At 36.3% G+C, this 19,789-nt stretch overlaps 1 protein-coding gene across 1 annotated transcript in view; it reads right to left on the reverse strand.

Annotated features, from left to right (window-relative positions):
- Positions 1–617: 617 nt before the first annotated feature.
- LOC107690298 (signal transducer and activator of transcription 5B-like) overlaps positions 618–19,789 on the reverse strand; it is a 92,621-nt gene continuing 73,449 nt past the window's right edge. Inside the window, exons 10-20 of the mRNA XM_016488594.1 lie at positions 17,351–17,530; positions 16,804–16,891; positions 15,884–16,090; positions 15,621–15,647; positions 14,550–14,756; positions 8,312–8,406; positions 7,357–7,499; positions 6,439–6,594; positions 5,312–5,363; positions 4,274–4,378; positions 618–1,833 (exon numbers count right to left, since the gene is read on the reverse strand). Of these exons, the coding sequence (XP_016344080.1) occupies positions 1,710–1,833; positions 4,274–4,378; positions 5,312–5,363; positions 6,439–6,594; positions 7,357–7,499; positions 8,312–8,406; positions 14,550–14,756; positions 15,621–15,647; positions 15,884–16,090; positions 16,804–16,891; positions 17,351–17,530 (1,384 nt within the window). The 3' untranslated portion in view covers positions 618–1,709. The remainder of the gene's footprint in view (positions 1,834–4,273; positions 4,379–5,311; positions 5,364–6,438; positions 6,595–7,356; positions 7,500–8,311; positions 8,407–14,549; positions 14,757–15,620; positions 15,648–15,883; positions 16,091–16,803; positions 16,892–17,350; positions 17,531–19,789) is intronic.

Below are 19,789 nucleotides of genomic sequence, written 5' to 3' on the forward strand. Positions count from 1 at the left end.
CACACACACACACACACGCGCGCACACACACACACACACACACACACACACACACACACACACACACCTTGACACCTACAGTGAGAAACAGTCTAAATAACAACATGATAGATCAGTTTGAAAACAAAGACAATAAAAAAAGATGAAGAAAAATCACACAACTTCCTGTGTCTCTGCCACGACAGAAAAATAGAGAGATTAAAATAAATCAACATCCACTGCGAGGAACAAACCATCCTTTAAAAATGAATACAGGCATCTAAAAATGGGCATCATTAGTCAGGTTTGCAGGTTACGCATACAGTAAGCACACAGGAAACGTCTCGTCGTGCTAACTTCACTGTTTGGCTTTTTCTTCCATGCGAAAGCTCAGCTGAGATCTGAAGTGAAACTACAGAGGTGGCAGCGACCGAACCCTTTGTGCCGTTTGAGTACTGATTTCAGATCACAACATCAGGGCTTCTACCAACAATCAGACACCGTAAAATGCCATTTTGCACTACACAGAGGGCTGGAGCCATCTAGCGCCCTACAGTAATAAAATAGAAATATGTTAACAAAAAATAACATTTCATATATATTGGATATAGGTACTTTCTTTTAATTGTGTCATTTTGATTTATATTTTATTATTACTATTATTTGTATTTTACATCAACTGTACGTCAATGTCCTGAGTGGCCAAGGCAGAGTATGCAGAGTACGAGACAAACAAAGATGCAGGTCGGTAACATGCAGAAATGCGAACCTATAGAATGGCCAGTTAAGGGAATACGAGGGGCAGCATGTGTAACCATGACGACGGGTTCTCTTGTTTTGTTCCGAGAGGAAAGCGTGAGAACAGATGAGGTCATCACCTGTTGCACTGGAGAGAGACAGAAGAGAGCGAGAGACGGCCTGTGTAGTGTAGCGTGAGCCCAGACGCTCAGCGGACCTCTCTCTACCCCATGTGTTTCCATCGCTTTACGCGGGACGGATGCGAGCGGGCGCATGTGTGTTTCTCATGTGTGCCTCAGTCTCGGTGATGTGAGTGACAGGTCGTGTGCTGCTGGTTTGGATGCGGATGTAACTTGTGTTCAAGGTTCAGATTAAACACAGACGTAGATGTAGAAGCACCGAATGTTAACAGCCTTGCAACCTAAACACTCTTTAGTGTACAGAAGCGTTACATTGCAATCACCATATAGTAACAATAATGTCATAGTCTGCAAGAAAGCATTCGTTTAAGAGTGCAAAGGATAATATGCATTTACTTCAGATGCAGTAGATATCTGAACACCCTGGAAATAAAATGACAACCATAAAACAGTTTGAAAAACATAAAAATGTTCCTTACAGTAGTACATCTCGGCTTAAGGGTTTCACAGATTCGTTCTGCGAAAAGTCATAAAAAAAAAAAAAAAAAAAAACACCTCATGCACAAATGAAAATAGATAACATGCATCTCTCTCTCTTTTATTCTACAATACTGTTTGGTGGTATTTAATTAGAGGAAGGCTCATAGTATGTTTTTCTTCTTCCATTAGCTCCTTTCTCTTCTACAGAAACAAGGGATGGGGGAAAGAGAAAGAGGTGTGATGATAGAGAAAAAGAAGTCGAGAAGACCCACACTGAGAAACAAATGGGGAAAATACACTAAGAGTAGAAGGAGAAAAATGTATTTAAAAAAAAAAAACATTGTTTAGGGAGAGAAGTCACAGGTCAAGAGGTCATGACTGATGGCCGCTCCACTGGCCCTCCATTGGTCGACGGAGCAGTTCCTCTACATGCCTCGCTACATCCATTGTGTCGTCCAGATCGAAATCGCCATCAGCGTCCAACATAGGGTCTCCACTGAGAGAGAGATCGAGTTACATTGAGTAGTTTGAAAACAATAATCTTGATAATTCATATCCAATTACATCAATTCCATAGTATATACAGCACATTTTAGAAGGTTATTTACTATAAAAGCTGTTATTATATATACAGTGAAATCAACATATATTTTCTATGCTTATTTGAAGGAGAAAACTGCAGAATTGATTTAAAGGGATAGTGTACTTAAAAATGAAAATTCTGTCATTAATTACTCACACTCATGTCGTTGTAAGACCTTCATTCATCTTCAGAACACAAATTAAGATATTTTGAATGAAATACGAGAACTCTCTGACTCTCCATAGACAGCAATGCAACTGACATGTTCAAGGCCCAGAAAGGTAGTAAGGATATTGTTAAAATAGTCCATGTGACATCAGGGGTTCAACCGTAATTTACGAAGCTACGAGAATACTTTTTGTGAGCAAAGAAATACCTGCTTTGTAAAATTACAGTTGAACCACTGATGTCACATGGACTATTTTAACAATGCCCTTACTACCTTTCTGGGCCTTGAACATGTCAGTTGCATTGCTGTCTATGCAGGGTCAGAAAGCTCTCAGATTTAATAATCTTAATTTAATATCTAAATAAGGTCTTACGCGTTTAGAACGTCATGAGGATGAGTAATTATTGACAGATTGATTTTTGGGTGAACTATCCCTTTAAGCATGGTAAAAAAGTGATAAACATATTGTCACACCCCTGGACTGTTTTTGTTGTGTTTTCATCCCTCATGTGCTCCGTGACCTAGTTTTCCCTCATGTTTGATTGTGTCATTTGGTTCAGGTGTGTCTTATTAATTGTCCTCGTCATCCCATGTATTTAAGTCCTAGTCTGTGCAGTCTGTGTTTGTCCGGTCTACTACATCCCTACGTGTGCTCCTGCCTGTTCTGTCCTGGATTTACCCTTGTGTGGATTTATTAAAGACAGTTTGCATTGCTTATCATCTTCCTTGTGCTTTTCATTCTACTGTAGTGTGAAAGAAGACCGGACCTAGAAGTGAAAGTAACGTGGCGTGTTTCCCTGCGTTTTGTTTTTGTTTGTAAAGTTTTTCTTTTGTGTTATTATGGTCGACCCAGAGCCCAGCCTACCACCACCCTGCTTCGCGGAGCTACAGTATGAGCCCACCGCTGATGGAGAGCCAGAGCCTGCTGCGACCGACGAGCCGAGGAGAGCGACAGAGCTGAGGATCGCCTCAGAGCCATAGCCTCAATCGACGTCAGTCCAGGTGTGCGTGCCGACTGTTAGACACGCAACGGTGGGAGTGTCAGTAGGGAGCGAGGGCACGGAGGATTGCCCCGCCCACCGCTAGGGGTGAGCTGAGGTTGCGCTCAGAGGATATGCCTTGTCTTCTCCCGCCATCACCATCTGTCTGTCCCGTCACGACCACGGAGGTTGTGATTGAATCTTCTGTCTGTCCTGAATCAACCTGGAGTTCGTATTTGAACTGTCTGTCAGTCTGGAAATATTTGTCTGCCTTGAACTATCTGCCTGTACTATAATGACCACGGTGGTCGTTCCCCTACCGCTGGGGCTCACGGTGCTGGAAGTGGCCTTATGGTGTGTGTGGGCAGCACACACCATCCGTGCGGTGGGATCGCCGCGGGTCTGCCAGTCTCCATCGGCGTCGTGGCTGGAGGATCCTTTGTCTCCGCCTCCAGCCTCTGAGTCCCAGACTCCACCTCGGCCCTTCGACCCAGCGGCTCCACCATGGCTCCTAGCTCCCTCCAGCTCAGCCTTGGTCTGTCGTCGACCATCCGCCACCTCGGGACTCCACTCCTACGGCTACACCTCGTCCGTCCGTCCCTCCTGCTCCGTCAGGCTCCTCCTTCCCTCCGGCTCCACCTCGGTCCTCTGTCGCTCCGGCTCCGGCTCCACCGCAGCCTTCCAGATCCCTGCCTCCGCCTCGGTCGCCGGAGCCATCTGCTCCGCCTTGGCCCTCCGGATCCTCCCCGTCACCCTGGATCTTCGGCTCTCCGTCTCCGCCTCGGGCTTCACCACCACCTGTCCGGTCTACTACGTCCCTACGTGTGCTCCTGCCTGTTCTGTCCTGGATTTACCCTCGTGTGGATTTATTAAAGACTGTTTGCATTGCTCATCATCTTCCTCGTGCGTTTCATTCCACCGTAGCGTGACACATATACTGGGAATCATATTCAAATTACTTAATAAAAATGTTGTGCTTTTTGTCATTTTTATATGTAGCTTTAATTTTTTTTTTTACATTTAAATTTTTGAAATATTACTACTTCAACTTATTTTATTTGTGTTATTTGCCAAAGCAGCATTTCTAATTTTCTAATATTTCTATTTCATTTTATTTCAATTAACGAAAATTATTTTGATTAGTTTTGGTTTTAGTTAATAACAACCCTGATGCAGAAACATACAGGCAGACAGAAACACTCACATGGGAGGATAGAGTCCATAAGCATGTGGTTGACTGACAGCTGGAGATGCTGCATGGTCCATGTAGGTGGGGTTTGCTGCAGGGTCGGGGTTAGGTGTTGTAAACCTGCATGAACACAGACGCACACATAAATAGTTTAAATTTAACATCATCAGTGTTATTTTAGTATTATTTATATTCTGTTACAATATTTAATCTTATTTTTAAATAGCTTTTATTTTTATATTTTTCATTTTTATATTATACTTTTGTCATTTTGATTAGTTTTTTTTTAATATTTAGTTTTAATTATTATTTATTTTATTTGTTAAATTTAATTTGAGTAATTTTAGTCTTTCGACTTCAACATTTTATTTCATTCTTTTTTTTTTTTTTACATTTATAAGGTTTTAAGTATACATTTTTCATCTAATATTGAGTAATGAGTTTGAATCCAGTCTGATATATATTAATTGATACAGCTTCCCGTAACAGTTCCTGTCATTCTTCTATTCTCTCTCCCTCAATAAAATGTCAGAAAGCTTCAAAAATAACTAACAAAAGCTCATTCATTCTGTTCAGCTCTAGTTCACAGCTTGTTACTACTCTACACACTCTAGCAGGTGCTAGCGGTCAGAGCTCTTGCTAACCCTCAAAATGAAGAGCTAAATTGATAATCGCTCCCTCAGAACGCTGATGAGAAGAACAGAATTATCTGAGTCTGATGGTGTACGACTCCCTGCTGAGTTTGACCGAAGTGGAAGGCTCACTAACAAGACCAATGGGGTCGTCCACCTATGGATAAATAATGCTGCTAATGAGGGTAACAAAGCTAAGTATATGCTGAGGAGTGGAACGAGAGTCTCAAGTATCCATGGCAACCATTAACTGCCCACAGAGCCAGGCCAGCGCTAATATGCTAGTGTGCAATTAGGTTTACCGCTTGGAGTTAACAAGTTAGCTTTTGAATGTCAGAGATGTGAAGACCTGTACTGAGAGGTCAGAAAAAAACACACAAGAGACAGAAGTGTGTGTGTGTGTGTGTGTGTGTGTACTTACTCTGGCACTACTTGTTTGATCTGTGGTTTGACGTATCCGTCCACAGCTTTAGCTGGAGAGGAGGGAAAGATAAACAGATTATTCCTAAACCATAACATAACACTGGCTCACACTGTGTGTGAATGAGAACACACACAGACAAACACAAACATGCTAGATTAGCCAGAGTGTTACACTCTCATTTAAACACAAGGACATAAACACACACAGGCTAGCAATGTACATATAATGATTTTTACACGCTATAAAAAAATAAGCAACATTGTGCATACTGTGATGATTTTAATGTGCTTTTAATACGACAATTATTTTCCTAAGGATGGTGTCGTTATACTACTTTCACATTCCTTCCTTGTGAGTATACAGGTGCAAAAACAAGATGTTTTACAGTGTCCCTGATTTCAAAGTAGACAGTAAGTTTAATTCATTTTCATGAATCGGTTCATATTGTTCTTTTAAGTAAATCATTTCGAAACTTTTAACTCTCTTAATTCTCTTAGATTTCAAAACTCCTTTAATGTAATATTTGTGCATATAAATCATTTTTTATAAATATTTTAATATTTTAATAAATAAATACATACACTACCATTCAAAAGTTTGGGCTTGCAAAAAAATTTTCAGTTTTTGAAATATGTCAATGCTCACCAAGACTGCATTTATTTGATCAAAAATACAGTAAAAACAGCAATATTTTATGATATTTTTACAATTTAAAATAACTGTTTTCTGTTTTAATATATTATAAAATGTAATTAATTCCTGTGATGCAAAGCTGAATTTTCAGCATCATTACCCCAGTCTTCAGTGTCACATGATCCTTCAGAAATCATTCTGATATGTGTACTCAAAATATCACCTTTTTATTCATTTTGAAAACAGCTGTGCTGCTTAATATTTTTGTGGAAACTGTGATTTTCATGGTTCTTTGATGAATAAAATATGCTTTTAGACATTTTTAACATACTTGAAACAAAAATCTTTCATAACATTACAATTATCTTTACTGTCACAAAAAAAATAAATAAAAATACTGACCCCAAAACCTTTGAATGATAGTTTGTGTGTGTGTGTATATAATGTCAAAAAAGATGAATAATATGTAGATAATTAGAGATCAAGCTTACACAGCGGAGGGGTGTAGTATTTGGAGAAGACCTCGTCTTTGGGCCGGTCAGGATAGAGGAACAGGAGATGATTCAGGTCGCTGATGCGATCCGCCAAGGAGCGGATAGAGAAGTCTTTGGTTGTGTATGGCATGAGGTTCCACACCATCCTTTCTCCTATGAAGAAAACAAATACACACAGAAGTTTTCAACTAGTTTTAAGAGCATTTAAAGGGGTCATATGATGCGATTTCAATTTTTCCTTTCTCTTTGAAGTGTTACTTGGTGCATAAAGAAGATCTGTAAAGTTGCAAAGACTAAAGTCTCAAATCCAAAGAGATATTCTTTATAAAAGTTCAGAGTCAGCCACGCCTACCTAAAACGGCTCGTTTAAACACGCCCCCACATGTCTACGTCACGATGTGGGAAGATTTGCATAATGCCGCCCAAATGTTCACACAAAGAAAGAAGGCGTGACTTTTATTCTCGTTGTAGTATAGTTGCCGCCACCGACATGTTGTGAAGGCGCTGTGTGTTTCGTTGTGAAAGCGAAAATACTTTGTTTGGTCTTCCAAAAGAGGACACGACGGCACTCGACAGCTGGCCAATCAGAGCACACCTCGCTTTTCAGACCGATGAGCTTTGTAAAAATCGACGTATTTCAGAAAGGCGGGGCATAGAGGAGAAACAATAATGTACAGTATGTGGAAAATAATGTGTTTTTTTAACTTTAAACCACATAAACACATTTCATTACACCAAATACACAAAATAATGTTCTTTTTAGCAACATCATATGACCCCTTTAAAGCCACTGTAAATGATTTGTTTTGAAATACCATGTATAAAATGTCCCTATTATACATTAACATTATATAGTTCAACTACCTCAGGTTTGTGTTAAGGAATGGCAGTGAAGGAGCCAAGCAATGGTTCTACCTGCTTTGTTAGGGTTCTCTGCTACCCAGGCTATAGTGATGCCGCCAATTTCCGAGTCACTGAAGCGCAACAGGAAGGTTCCGTTGGGTTTGGACATCAGCATGTCCTGAGCTTGCTGTTTATTCACAAAGCCAAGAATCGCCCTGAAACATACAAGCACACGAACACAAACATGAATTCATTAAAGGATGTTTACACTCACAAAAACAGAGAAACTGTTATCTTCTGTGTACTGTTCAGTTTCATCATGATTTGTATACAAAGGATTACAAGATATTGATAAACTGGGGGTTGAATGAGAAAAAGATAAGCAAAAAAACTAAAGAGAGCTAGATCTTATCAAAGCCGCAAGAGGTCTCTCTGATCTTACTCCTGTGTTAATCCATCCATGGTTTAATGCCTTAATGTATAGTCTTAACCAGCACTATCTCTCAATCAGCCAGTTGCCATGGCAAAGGAACACTTCATAATGAAGATACCCATTTTATACCACTCAACCAGATTTAAGAATGCAATTCATTATGTCTAACATTTTCCAGCAGAGTGGCCAGGTGAAATTGACCAAAACTATCAGAAGTGTCCATGATTTTTGACCCAATTTCTTTTCAGAAATAAATAAATGTTACATTTTTCTTGTCTGTTAATTAAGTGCATTTTCCATTTAAAGTCACATACGAACAAACGTCACTGTCATTTCTTTGTGAGATTCCCCCTGCTGGGTCATGCGGCATAAACGGCAGCGCTCTCAGCTGAAAGTGAGAGATGTCATTGTTATGTGAGGGCAGACAGGAGCAACGTCTCTTACTCTATTTCTTTCTGTTCGTTCAATGACTGAGCAGCAACAAAGTGATTTTTTTTTAGCTTTTACACATGGATGAATTTTTATCTTTAACATTAAATCTGTAGGAGTGTGATGTTTCCATTTGTTTGTGTTCTCACTGAGGTCAGGTCTTACCCATCATTCCAGTGAGGCTTCAGGTGTTTTTTAGTAAGCTCCATCACACCATCAAACCACTGCCAAAAAGTGAAGTTCCTGCCTGGTAAACTCTCCTACAATGACAACAAACAAATCAGGTTTAAAAGACTAACATGCACAGTAAATATAATGATGCTAAATAAATGATGCTGGAAAAAAAAACAACAACAACCAAAGATTTACCTAAATTTGTATTCTGTAAGTTCTAAAAACATACAGTACAATAGAAACAAAACTGAACCATCTCAATGCAGCTTTTCTATTACAAAATACTAATAAAAACTTTTATTTTTAAATAAAGTTATTTTTTTTATGTGGTTCAGTTCATTTAGACCTTTTCCCAGTAGGCACTGACAAGGGCATAAAAAAATTATATGGCTTAATTTACATTTACAACTTTATCCCTCCTCTCCAGCTAAAGCTGTGGACGGATACGTCAAACCACAGATCAAACAAGTAGTGCCAGAGTAAGTACACACACACACACACACTGTCTCTGTGTGTTTTTCTGACCTCTCAGTACAGGTCTTCACATCTCTGACATTCAAGAGCTAACCTGTTAACTACAACATTGCTATTGCTGATTTTGTTGTCATATTTAGTAACTTGAGAAATGTGATATAAAAAGGGAACACTTTGTATAGAGCTGATACAGTCACACTTTATTTTAAGGTCCAATTCTCGCTATTAACAAACCATTAACTATGACTTTTACCTCAATAAACATCTAATTTGCTGCTTATTAATAGTTACTAAGGTAGTTGTTAAGTTTAGATTAGGGATGTATAATATGATAATGCAACATTTTTATGGGATAGTTTATAATAGTCATCATTTATACTTTATATATATTATTATATAATAATAATAATATATTAAGATACTTTGAGAAATGTTTTTTTTTCTCCATATAAAGAAAGTCAGTGGTCACCATAACAGTTTGGTTAGCAATATTCTTCTCATATCTTCATGTTGCACAGAAAAGTGAAACACAAGTTTGGAACAACATGAGGGTGAGTAAATAATCAGAGAATTGTCCATTTCTTCATCCCCTTAAGTTCACTTACAATATTTACCTAAATAGATTAACTTTTTATACAGTGTGTGTAAAGAAAGTGTTAAATAAGCCTTAGTAGCACGTCTTAGTCAAACATCATCAAAGCATGTTTAAAGTTTGTTTCCTCACAGACGTTTTAACAGTTATGGAAAATAAAGCATGAAAGTATGAAAAAAACAATTTGCTGAATTCCTGGTACGTGTTCCTCGCAAGTGATGCATTCATTGGAAATGGACATGGAGTTGACATGAATCAGACAGTAAACAGCTAGACGCGTGTGGGGGTAAAGGGAACATTCGGGGCTTAAGAAACACAGGCATGACTGCCTGAACGAGAGCATGATCCACTGCCTCATGTTCATTCTGTTTTTAATCAGTGATTCACAAGCAAAGTCACATTACTTAGGAGTGAAGACAGGAAGCATTCATCTTCATCTCTTTCACTTTAATCACTCTATTTCTTAGAACACAATATCCTATGTCCTGACCGTTTCAACAGTTAGCATGGCAGATCACAAACACACGGATGTCTCTTGAACATGTACAATCGGGTTCAAATTCGGAATTTAGAATTTAATTTAGACATGGAAATAAATAGTCAAGTCACATTTATTTACATAGTATTGTATACAATACAGAGAAAAGCAGGAAACTAAGAGTCTTAATGCTGCAAAACTAATCAGTTTTGAAAAAAAAAATGATTTCAGTTGTAAAGCAGTTATAATTTCAATTCACTGAACTAAATTCAGCTATTTAGTTCTGTATTTATTTATTTGATTTATTTCAATAACAGTGTCAGTGTTGCAAAGTTCATCAATTATGAAACAAAATCGATTAAATTTTTTTATTTTGAGAATCAGCAAGTTCATATACTGTATAATTCATATATACTTTTCTATTTAACTTTTGACTCAAATTGTTCCTATAAAAGTATAATAATTTAATCATATCAAAGCTGATCATAAATTGTAATCAATTCATCTTGTGTTTAATGCAAATTTCCACATGCATTTCCACATGTGTTCACGGACTTTTGCACCCCACTGTATGAAAGCATCAAATCATTAGCATGTTTTCAAGATAACTTTGTATTTGTGCAATTGTGTGCATATGTGAGTATTGTATCAGTGACTAAATAAACAAAGCCATAAACACAAACGATGCCTGAATTCCAAAGGCCTTCGTTGGGAACACTGCCCGCTCAATGTAGCAGATCAGCAAAAGGCCGTTTCAAAGGCAGCCACAGCCTTAGGCCTGCCTGCCTGCACATCAAAAGCTCTCAGATCAAACCTCACTTCCTGAATAACCATTAACTATTGCAATGGACGAGAAGCAATGTTGATCAGATCAGCTAACATTCTGCCCCAGGTTGATGGATTGCCACTTAAAATAAAGAAAACAAAGTCAGAACGAGGAGACACTAGTTTGGGATTAAACCATCTGTTAGAACGTCGCTCGATAACGGTGGTGCTTTTGGGTAACAAACAGCAGGTCACAGTCACGGTCAGAATTTTTACAAAATAATAGGCCATACTGGTTTCAGCTTAATCAAAGCTCATGTACAGCTGTTAAAACCACGATTTTATGAGTAATACTGAAGTACAAAACTAATTATATTCAATACCGAGTGCAACTGAATGCATTTGCGACAGCATGGAATGTGTCATTATGACTGATATTTTATTTTAAAACCGTAACTTACATTTCAAATCCAGTATTGGCAGTTACTTTGCCTATTTATGTTTCAACATTGAAAACTATGTCTTTCAAGATATTTTGAAGGACACATTAAAGGGATAGTTCACCCAACAACAAAACCATTAATTACTCACCCTCATGTTGTTCCAAACTGAAGAACGCACACAATAATAAGCAGAACAAATGTTTTCAATATTGATAATAATAAGAAATGTTTCTTCAGCAGCAAATCAGCATATTAGATGCTGAAAATTCAGCTTTACTGCCATCACAGGAATAAATTATATTTTAAAACATATTAAAATAGAAAACAGCTATTTTAAAATGTAAAACTACTTCACAATATTACTGTCTTACTGTATTTTTGATCAAATAAATGCAGCCTTGGTGAGACTTCTTTCATAAACAAAAATCTCACCCAAAACTTTTGAACAGTAGTGTGTGTTAAGAGTCTTAATGCTGCAAAACTAATCAGTTTTGAAAAAAAAAATGATTTCAGTTGTAAAGCAGTTATAATTTCAATTCACTGAACTAAATTCAGCTATTTAGTTCTGTATTTATTTATTTGATTTATTTCAATAACAGTGTCAGTGTTGCAAAGTTCATCAATTATGAAACAAAATCGATAAAAAAAATTTATTTTGAGAATCAGCAAGTTCATATACTGTATAATTCATATATACTTTTCTATTTAACTTTTGACTCAAATTGTTCCTATAAAAGTATAATAATTTAATCATATCAAAGCTGATCATAAATTGTAATCAATTCATCTTGTGTTTAATGCAAATTTCCACATGCATTTCCATCTAATTTGCTGCTTATTAATAGTTACTAAGGTAGTTGTTAAGTTTAGATTAGGGATGTATAATATGATAATGCAACATTTTTATGGGATAGTTTATAATAGTCATCATTTATACTTTATATATATTATTATATAATAATAATAATATATTAAGATACTTTGAGAAATGTTTTTTTTTCTCCATATAAAGAAAGTCAGTGGTCACCATAACAGTTTGGTTAGCAATATTCTTCTCATATCTTCATGTTGCACAGAAAAGTGAAACACAAGTTTGGAACAACATGAGGGTGAGTAAATAATCAGAGAATTGTCCATTTCTTCATCCCCTTAAGTTCACTTACAATATTTACCTAAATAGATTAACTTTTTATACAGTGTGTGTAAAGAAAGTGTTAAATAAGCCTTAGTAGCACGTCTTAGTCAAACATCATCAAAGCATGTTTAAAGTTTGTTTCCTCACAGACGTTTTAACAGTTATGGAAAATAAAGCATGAAAGTATGAAAAAAACAATTTGCTGAATTCCTGGTACGTGTTCCTCGCAAGTGATGCATTCATTGGAAATGGACATGGAGTTGACATGAATCAGACAGTAAACAGCTAGACGCGTGTGGGGGTAAAGGGAACATTCGGGGCTTAAGAAACACAGGCATGACTGCCTGAACGAGAGCATGATCCACTGCCTCATGTTCATTCTGTTTTTAATCAGTGATTCACAAGCAAAGTCACATTACTTAGGAGTGAAGACAGGAAGCATTCATCTTCATCTCTTTCACTTTAATCACTCTATTTCTTAGAACACAATATCCTATGTCCTGACCGTTTCAACAGTTAGCATGGCAGATCACAAACACACGGATGTCTCTTGAACATGTACAATCGGGTTCAAATTCGGAATTTAGAATTTAATTTAGACATGGAAATAAATAGTCAAGTCACATTTATTTACATAGTATTGTATACAATACAGAGAAAAGCAGGAAACTAAGAGTCTTAATGCTGCAAAACTAATCAGTTTTGAAAAAAAAAATGATTTCAGTTGTAAAGCAGTTATAATTTCAATTCACTGAACTAAATTCAGCTATTTAGTTCTGTATTTATTTATTTGATTTATTTCAATAACAGTGTCAGTGTTGCAAAGTTCATCAATTATGAAACAAAATCGATTAAATTTTTTTATTTTGAGAATCAGCAAGTTCATATACTGTATAATTCATATATACTTTTCTATTTAACTTTTGACTCAAATTGTTCCTATAAAAGTATAATTATTTAATCATATCAAAGCTGATCATAAATTGTAATCAATTCATCTTGTGTTTAATGCAAATTTCCACATGCATTTCCACATGTGTTCACGGACTTTTGCACCCCACTGTATGAAAGCATCAAATCATTAGCATGTTTTCAAGATAACTTTGTATTTGTGCAATTGTGTGCATATGTGAGTATTGTATCAGTGACTAAATAAACAAAGCCATAAACACAAACGATGCCTGAATTCCAAAGGCCTTCGTTGGGAACACTGCCCGCTCAATGTAGCAGATCAGCAAAAGGCCGTTTCAAAGGCAGCCACAGCCTTAGGCCTGCCTGCCTGCACATCAAAAGCTCTCAGATCAAACCTCACTTCCTGAATAACCATTAACTATTGCAATGGACGAGAAGCAATGTTGATCAGATCAGCTAACATTCTGCCCCAGGTTGATGGATTGCCACTTAAAATAAAGAAAACAAAGTCAGAACGAGGAGACACTAGTTTGGGATTAAACCATCTGTTAGAACGTCGCTCGATAACGGTGGTGCTTTTGGGTAACAAACAGCAGGTCACAGTCACGGTCAGAATTTTTACAAAATAATAGGCCATACTGGTTTCAGCTTAATCAAAGCTCATGTACAGCTGTTAAAACCACGATTTTATGAGTAATACTGAAGTACAAAACTAATTATATTCAATACCGAGTGCAACTGAATGCATTTGCGACAGCATGGAATGTGTCATTATGACTGATATTTTATTTTAAAACCGTAACTTACATTTCAAATCCAGTATTGGCAGTTACTTTGCCTATTTATGTTTCAACATTGAAAACTATGTCTTTCAAGATATTTTGAAGGACACATTAAAGGGATAGTTCACCCAACAACAAAACCATTAATTACTCACCCTCATGTTGTTCCAAACTGAAGAACGCACACAATAATAAGCAGAACAAATGTTTTCAATATTGATAATAATAAGAAATGTTTCTTCAGCAGCAAATCAGCATATTAGATGCTGAAAATTCAGCTTTACTGCCATCACAGGAATAAATTATATTTTAAAACATATTAAAATAGAAAACAGCTATTTTAAAATGTAAAACTACTTCACAATATTACTGTCTTACTGTATTTTTGATCAAATAAATGCAGCCTTGGTGAGACTTCTTTCATAAACAAAAATCTCACCCAAAACTTTTGAACAGTAGTGTGTGTTTGTGTATAAAGGACTATCTAGTCAAAGAAAACACTAAAATAAGTGGACAAAACATCCTAAAAACTAATTGACTGTTGGTTTATGGGGGTCAAATAGCAAATAGATTGTACAGAGGAGTTTTGACCTGCTAAACACAGTCATTTAGTTCAGTACAGTGGTTGAGTGTGAGTAGTGTATTTACCCTGTTAAACTGCGACCAGGTCATGGTCATGTTGCGGTAGTCCTCTGGGTTGACGCTGGAACTGCTGAAGGCTTTCTGAGCGAGAAAGACGAGATTCTCCTCATTCAGACCTCGATTTGATTGCACCTCTGCCTTGTACTTCATATTCAGAGCCTCACACAACTGCGGCCACAACACCTTGTCGGGCACAATAAAAGGCACCCGTCCCTGAGAGAGATCAAGAAAATTAGTATATTATCATACATTCTTTTTTAACCTTTTACACTTAGAAAGTGTCTCATTAGGCAGGTTCTCAGTGGGTCACAATCACTTTGGTTTTAAGGTTGTCTTTTTAGGAAAGCAACAGCGTAGAGGGATATATTACATCAACTCCTTCACTCGTCACATCCTGCTTGATTTGCATAAATATCTAACATATTCTGTATACTGCTGCCTTGATGAAAACCATATTGCTAACTCATGATGATCTGATATTTTACACAAACCCTGCAAATCCTGTATGGACTTCTATGGACTACTTTTATAATGCTTTTATTGTTATTCTCTCACTTCTCCATTTGTGTTCCAGGGTAGAAAAAAGTACTGGTTTGAAATGACGTGAGGGTGAGTAATGACAGGATTTAAATTTATGGATGCACTGTTCCTTTAAAGAGAATAAGGGTAGAGTATGTAGAGTAAAGGGATATGAGTCATATGCCACCAGCCATCCAATCAACACCCACGCTATGAAACTTGACAGGTTTGTTGAGGGGAGTTTGAGATCCTGGTGAGTGGGAGAGAAATTACATTATGTATGGTTGGGAGAATGAGTCTTGCGTGTTGTCAAGGCAGGGCCGGACTTTGTGATGTTTAACATAGTTAAGTTATAGGACCTTTATTTATTGCCACATGACCTTGGAAATTGTTTCCATGACTTTCATGTGATATCGCTATACAATGGCCTCATGATCTTATTGCAGGCACAACTGACCTGGTATTAAGTACTTTTGCTCAAGGGCACAGTAATGATGGCCTGAACTTTAACCTCTACACCTTCCACCCAAAAGATGCACTGATGTTTCAGTAACTCACCGGTTCAGCAAATGCATTATCCCACATGTGACACTGAAGAATGGAGTAATGATGCTGAAAATTCAGCTTTAGAATCACAGAAATAAATGGCATTTTAAAATATACGAGTTATTTTAAATTGTACTACACCAAACACTGAACAGTAATGTACAGCACTAATATAAAAACCATAATTGTTTGCTTTTTACTGCAAAATCAATTTTGACTGAATGAACTGAAATGTAACACTGGTCCTAATTGTACACAGTCATTAATGCATGGATCGTTGAAATTGAACTGTTATAATTTTGCTGCATTGCTTTAAGTGGTTCCTGACAGATAACATTTACTAATGGTGATTTGCTCACCTTAACCTGAAATACCAGCTCATTTCCCCCAACACTGAACTGTGATTCAAACAAAATGGTAAACTTCTCCTCTGTAACAGACTCCGCCCCTCGACGGTCTGAACGCCTGATCCGCTTCAGAGACTACAGGACACATGAGAAAGAATAGAGAAAAATATATATGTACTTTATAAGCAGTTACATTTATTTATCACTAGTCACTATCACATAAAACACCCCCAAAAAAGTACTCAAGCAACATTTACAAATGTCATTCACTGCATAAAAAAAATAGGACTGTAAAATTAGATAAATTATCTAACCAAGTGTTCATTATAAATAAAGTTTAAAAAAAAAGCATAAGCACTTTTGAAGTGAAATATTTCACAAGTCATTTTTAATTTGGACTTAATTTTAATTATAAAATATAATATACTGCACAAATTAAGGCAGGATTATTTGGAGACTTTCTGGTTGATAAATGCACAGAAATGTAATGATTTTCTTAAAAGAAACATTAGTGCTCAGATACTACTTGGTTTGATATTTTGTTCATAAATTGATACTCTGTACAGCCTATTATATCATATCTATCTAAAGGTTCAATAAGCTGTTCTATTTTTATGAGTACTGATTTATATGACAGGCTTTACAGGGTCATGTGTTGCTTAACTGAATTCATTGTTAATGCATACTCGAGAATAGAGCTCTGTTCTCTAAGCAGGTACAGAGTAAATTATGAATGAACTTAAATGGTGGCTGACAGTGTACTTAGAAACCCCTTCAGTCAAGTTCACACACTCATCTTATAGGAGTTTTCTCTAAAGTCAGACTTTAGACGGCCACACTGCACTCACCATGTTTCTAAAGTGTGCACTGAGAGTGCCTGTGGTCTGGTGGTACTCCATCACACAGTTGTTATTCAAGATCTCACCACTGCTGTCACTGTTAGACAGACACATACATACAAATACAGAAAATATTATTCTGCATATAGTCGTACAAAAAAATGGAGAATAAATGACATTTTAACCAAGATCTAGGTTCATTAAATGACAAATTCAGGTCAAAATTGGGTTTGTGCATAAAAATTGTGCGTTAGTAAATGTACAGTAGGATGATGTATCAGGGGGCTTCTGGTGAAACATGCTTTGTTTTAGCAGCTCCGGGCGCATTAGGTTATTAGTGGCGCACACGCTCCGGGTGTGTGTTCACGGTGTGTGTGTGTTCACTGCTGTGTGTGTGCACTTTGGATGGGTTAAATGCAGAGCACTAATTCCAAGTATGGGTCACCATACTTGGCCACATGTCACGTCACTTTCACTTTCATTAGGCCAGTTCACAGTGAGTCATCAACAACACCCAGAGGAGTTACTAAATACAATGTGTTGTGTTTCTGCTCACTTTCTGGTGTTTTCATTCTTGAGCAGGGCCTTGGCCTGTTGTTCGCTGATGATGGTGGCTTTGACCTGCGGTGGGTTCATGTGCACGTTCAGTTTGCCACCTACCAGCAAACGCACTGTTGCCGCAAATTTAGTTTGTGTTTTCAGCACCTGAGGAGGCTGCTTTTCGATGATGAAGGTACTGCAGACAAAACACACACACACACACGTATTTACTGTACATCCATATCCATAAAACATACTGTATATCTAAATAAATAAAAAACACATGTGCATTACCGTACTAAGTTTGGGGTCAGTTTTTTTGAAAGAAATCAATACCTTTATTCATTGAGGATGCATTAAATTGATCAAAAGTGACATTACCCAAAGTCATTTACTCAAAAAATACCCCAGTTTCTTGGGCACTATATCATCATATTAGAATTCTGATTTCATAATAGATTTCTGAAGGATCATGTGACACTGAAGACCAATGATCCTGAAAATTCAGCTTTGCATCACAGGAATAAATTATATTTTAAAATATATTCAAATAGAAAACACTTATTTTAAATTATAATAAAATTTCACCATATTACTGTTTTTATTGTATTTTTGATCAAATAAATTCAAACTAATATTATATCACCAATATGAGCACTTTTCCTGCTTTCCATTCAACTTGGAAAATCTAAATTTACATTTGGCAAAGTGCAATAGAACGTTACTTGGAAACTTGGGCAAAACCCCACAATATGCAGGTGTAATTTGAACATGATGGAAGCCTTTTAGAAAAATAAAATACATAATAGTTAATAAATAAATTTGGTAACACTTTCTATGAAGTCCATATTTATAATACATTATAAGGGTATTCTTAAGGCATTATAATGAATGCATAATGCATTATAAAAAAAACTTATAATATGTTATATCATCTTACGTATATTCATAAGAACAGTTTTAATGTATTATAATATTTACTTATTTGTGGTTATAGCTTTTAAGAGTATGATGATTTTTAACACACAGTGAACGTTGTACCCACTTAAGTTACAGTGGATTATATTTCTCATAGTTATAATGTATTATAAGTCTCATATCTTGCCATTTTTCTTATGCTACTTAAAGCAATCAAAGACCACTTATAAGTATAGTAATAATAATAGTAATATTTTTTTTCTCAAACAGCCATAAGATCAGATATCAGATCAGATGAATGTGTAATATGACACATTTGCTTTGAACTCTTTTTATTGTAATATCAGTTTGATTCTTTTGATGGTACCCTTTAGACAGCTGTCCCCAACAGACAAACTCACTATAAGTAACTTTGCAAGTACGTCAACATTCTACCTACCCTAACCTTAACCTAAGCCTACTAATACTCTGAGAGTTAGTTGACGTAGTTGCAAAGTTGCTTATAGTCAATAGACTAAGGGGACCATCAAAATAAAATGTAACCTAACATATAAACATTGCATTTTTTTAAGTTGAAATATTTTACTAGCTCACATCAAAATGAATATTAGCCTCACAGGGAACACTCAAATAACACTCCACACCTAACCACTTACAAGATGCAGTAAGATACTGTGCAGATCTTAAATAAACAATGTCAAGATATATAGTCCATTATAAATGTAAAAGTAGATTTAATATGGTGTTGTGTGTTATAAATAATCATACTCTTAAATGTTATAACCACAAATGCGTAAGCATTATAATGTATTATAATTATTGTTATGATTATTTATAAGATGATATAACACATTATAAGTTTTTTTTATAATACATTATGTATTCATTATAATGCCTTAAGAATACCCTTATATGTACCCTTATGTATTGTAAATATGGGCTTCATAGAAAGTGTTACCATAAAGTTTTTATTTTAGAAACAACACATAAATAAATAAAAAATAAATGGTTAACTAAAACTATGAATTTAATGAAAATTATATATTGATATAGTTATGTATTTATTTTCTAAAAATTAAGCGTTTTAATTTAGAGGTAAGGTTAAGATTAGTCAGTAGTCATTTGCAGTAGCAGTGGTGTAATGTAACGAAGTAATAATACTTCGTTACAGTACTTAAGCATATATTGGGAGTATCTGTACTTTACTTGAGTTTTTATATTTCAGCCAACTTTTACTTTTACTCCACTACATTTCCTAATTAAAATGTATACTTTTACTCCGATATATTTCCCCGAAGCATATTCGTTACTTACTACAAAATGGTCAGAAGTCAGAAGAACACGGACTGCAGGAAAGCAGGTTTGTGCAAACAAGTGCGTGCACAACCGCGGATGATTCATTTTCACTCAAGTCGAGTCTGGGGTGTGCGATACAGTATATCGTCTGCGATAACATGGTAAGTGTTGTTGTAAGTAATGATGTGCGATCTGACATTATCAAGTAGGCTATATCACCAAATCACGCACACAGAGTGCA

The sequence above is a fragment of the Sinocyclocheilus anshuiensis genome, unplaced genomic scaffold (assembly GCF_001515605.1).
Source record: "Sinocyclocheilus anshuiensis isolate Anshui unplaced genomic scaffold, SAMN03320099.WGS_v1.1 scaffold461, whole genome shotgun sequence".
Lineage (NCBI taxonomy): Eukaryota > Metazoa > Chordata > Actinopteri > Cypriniformes > Cyprinidae > Sinocyclocheilus > Sinocyclocheilus anshuiensis.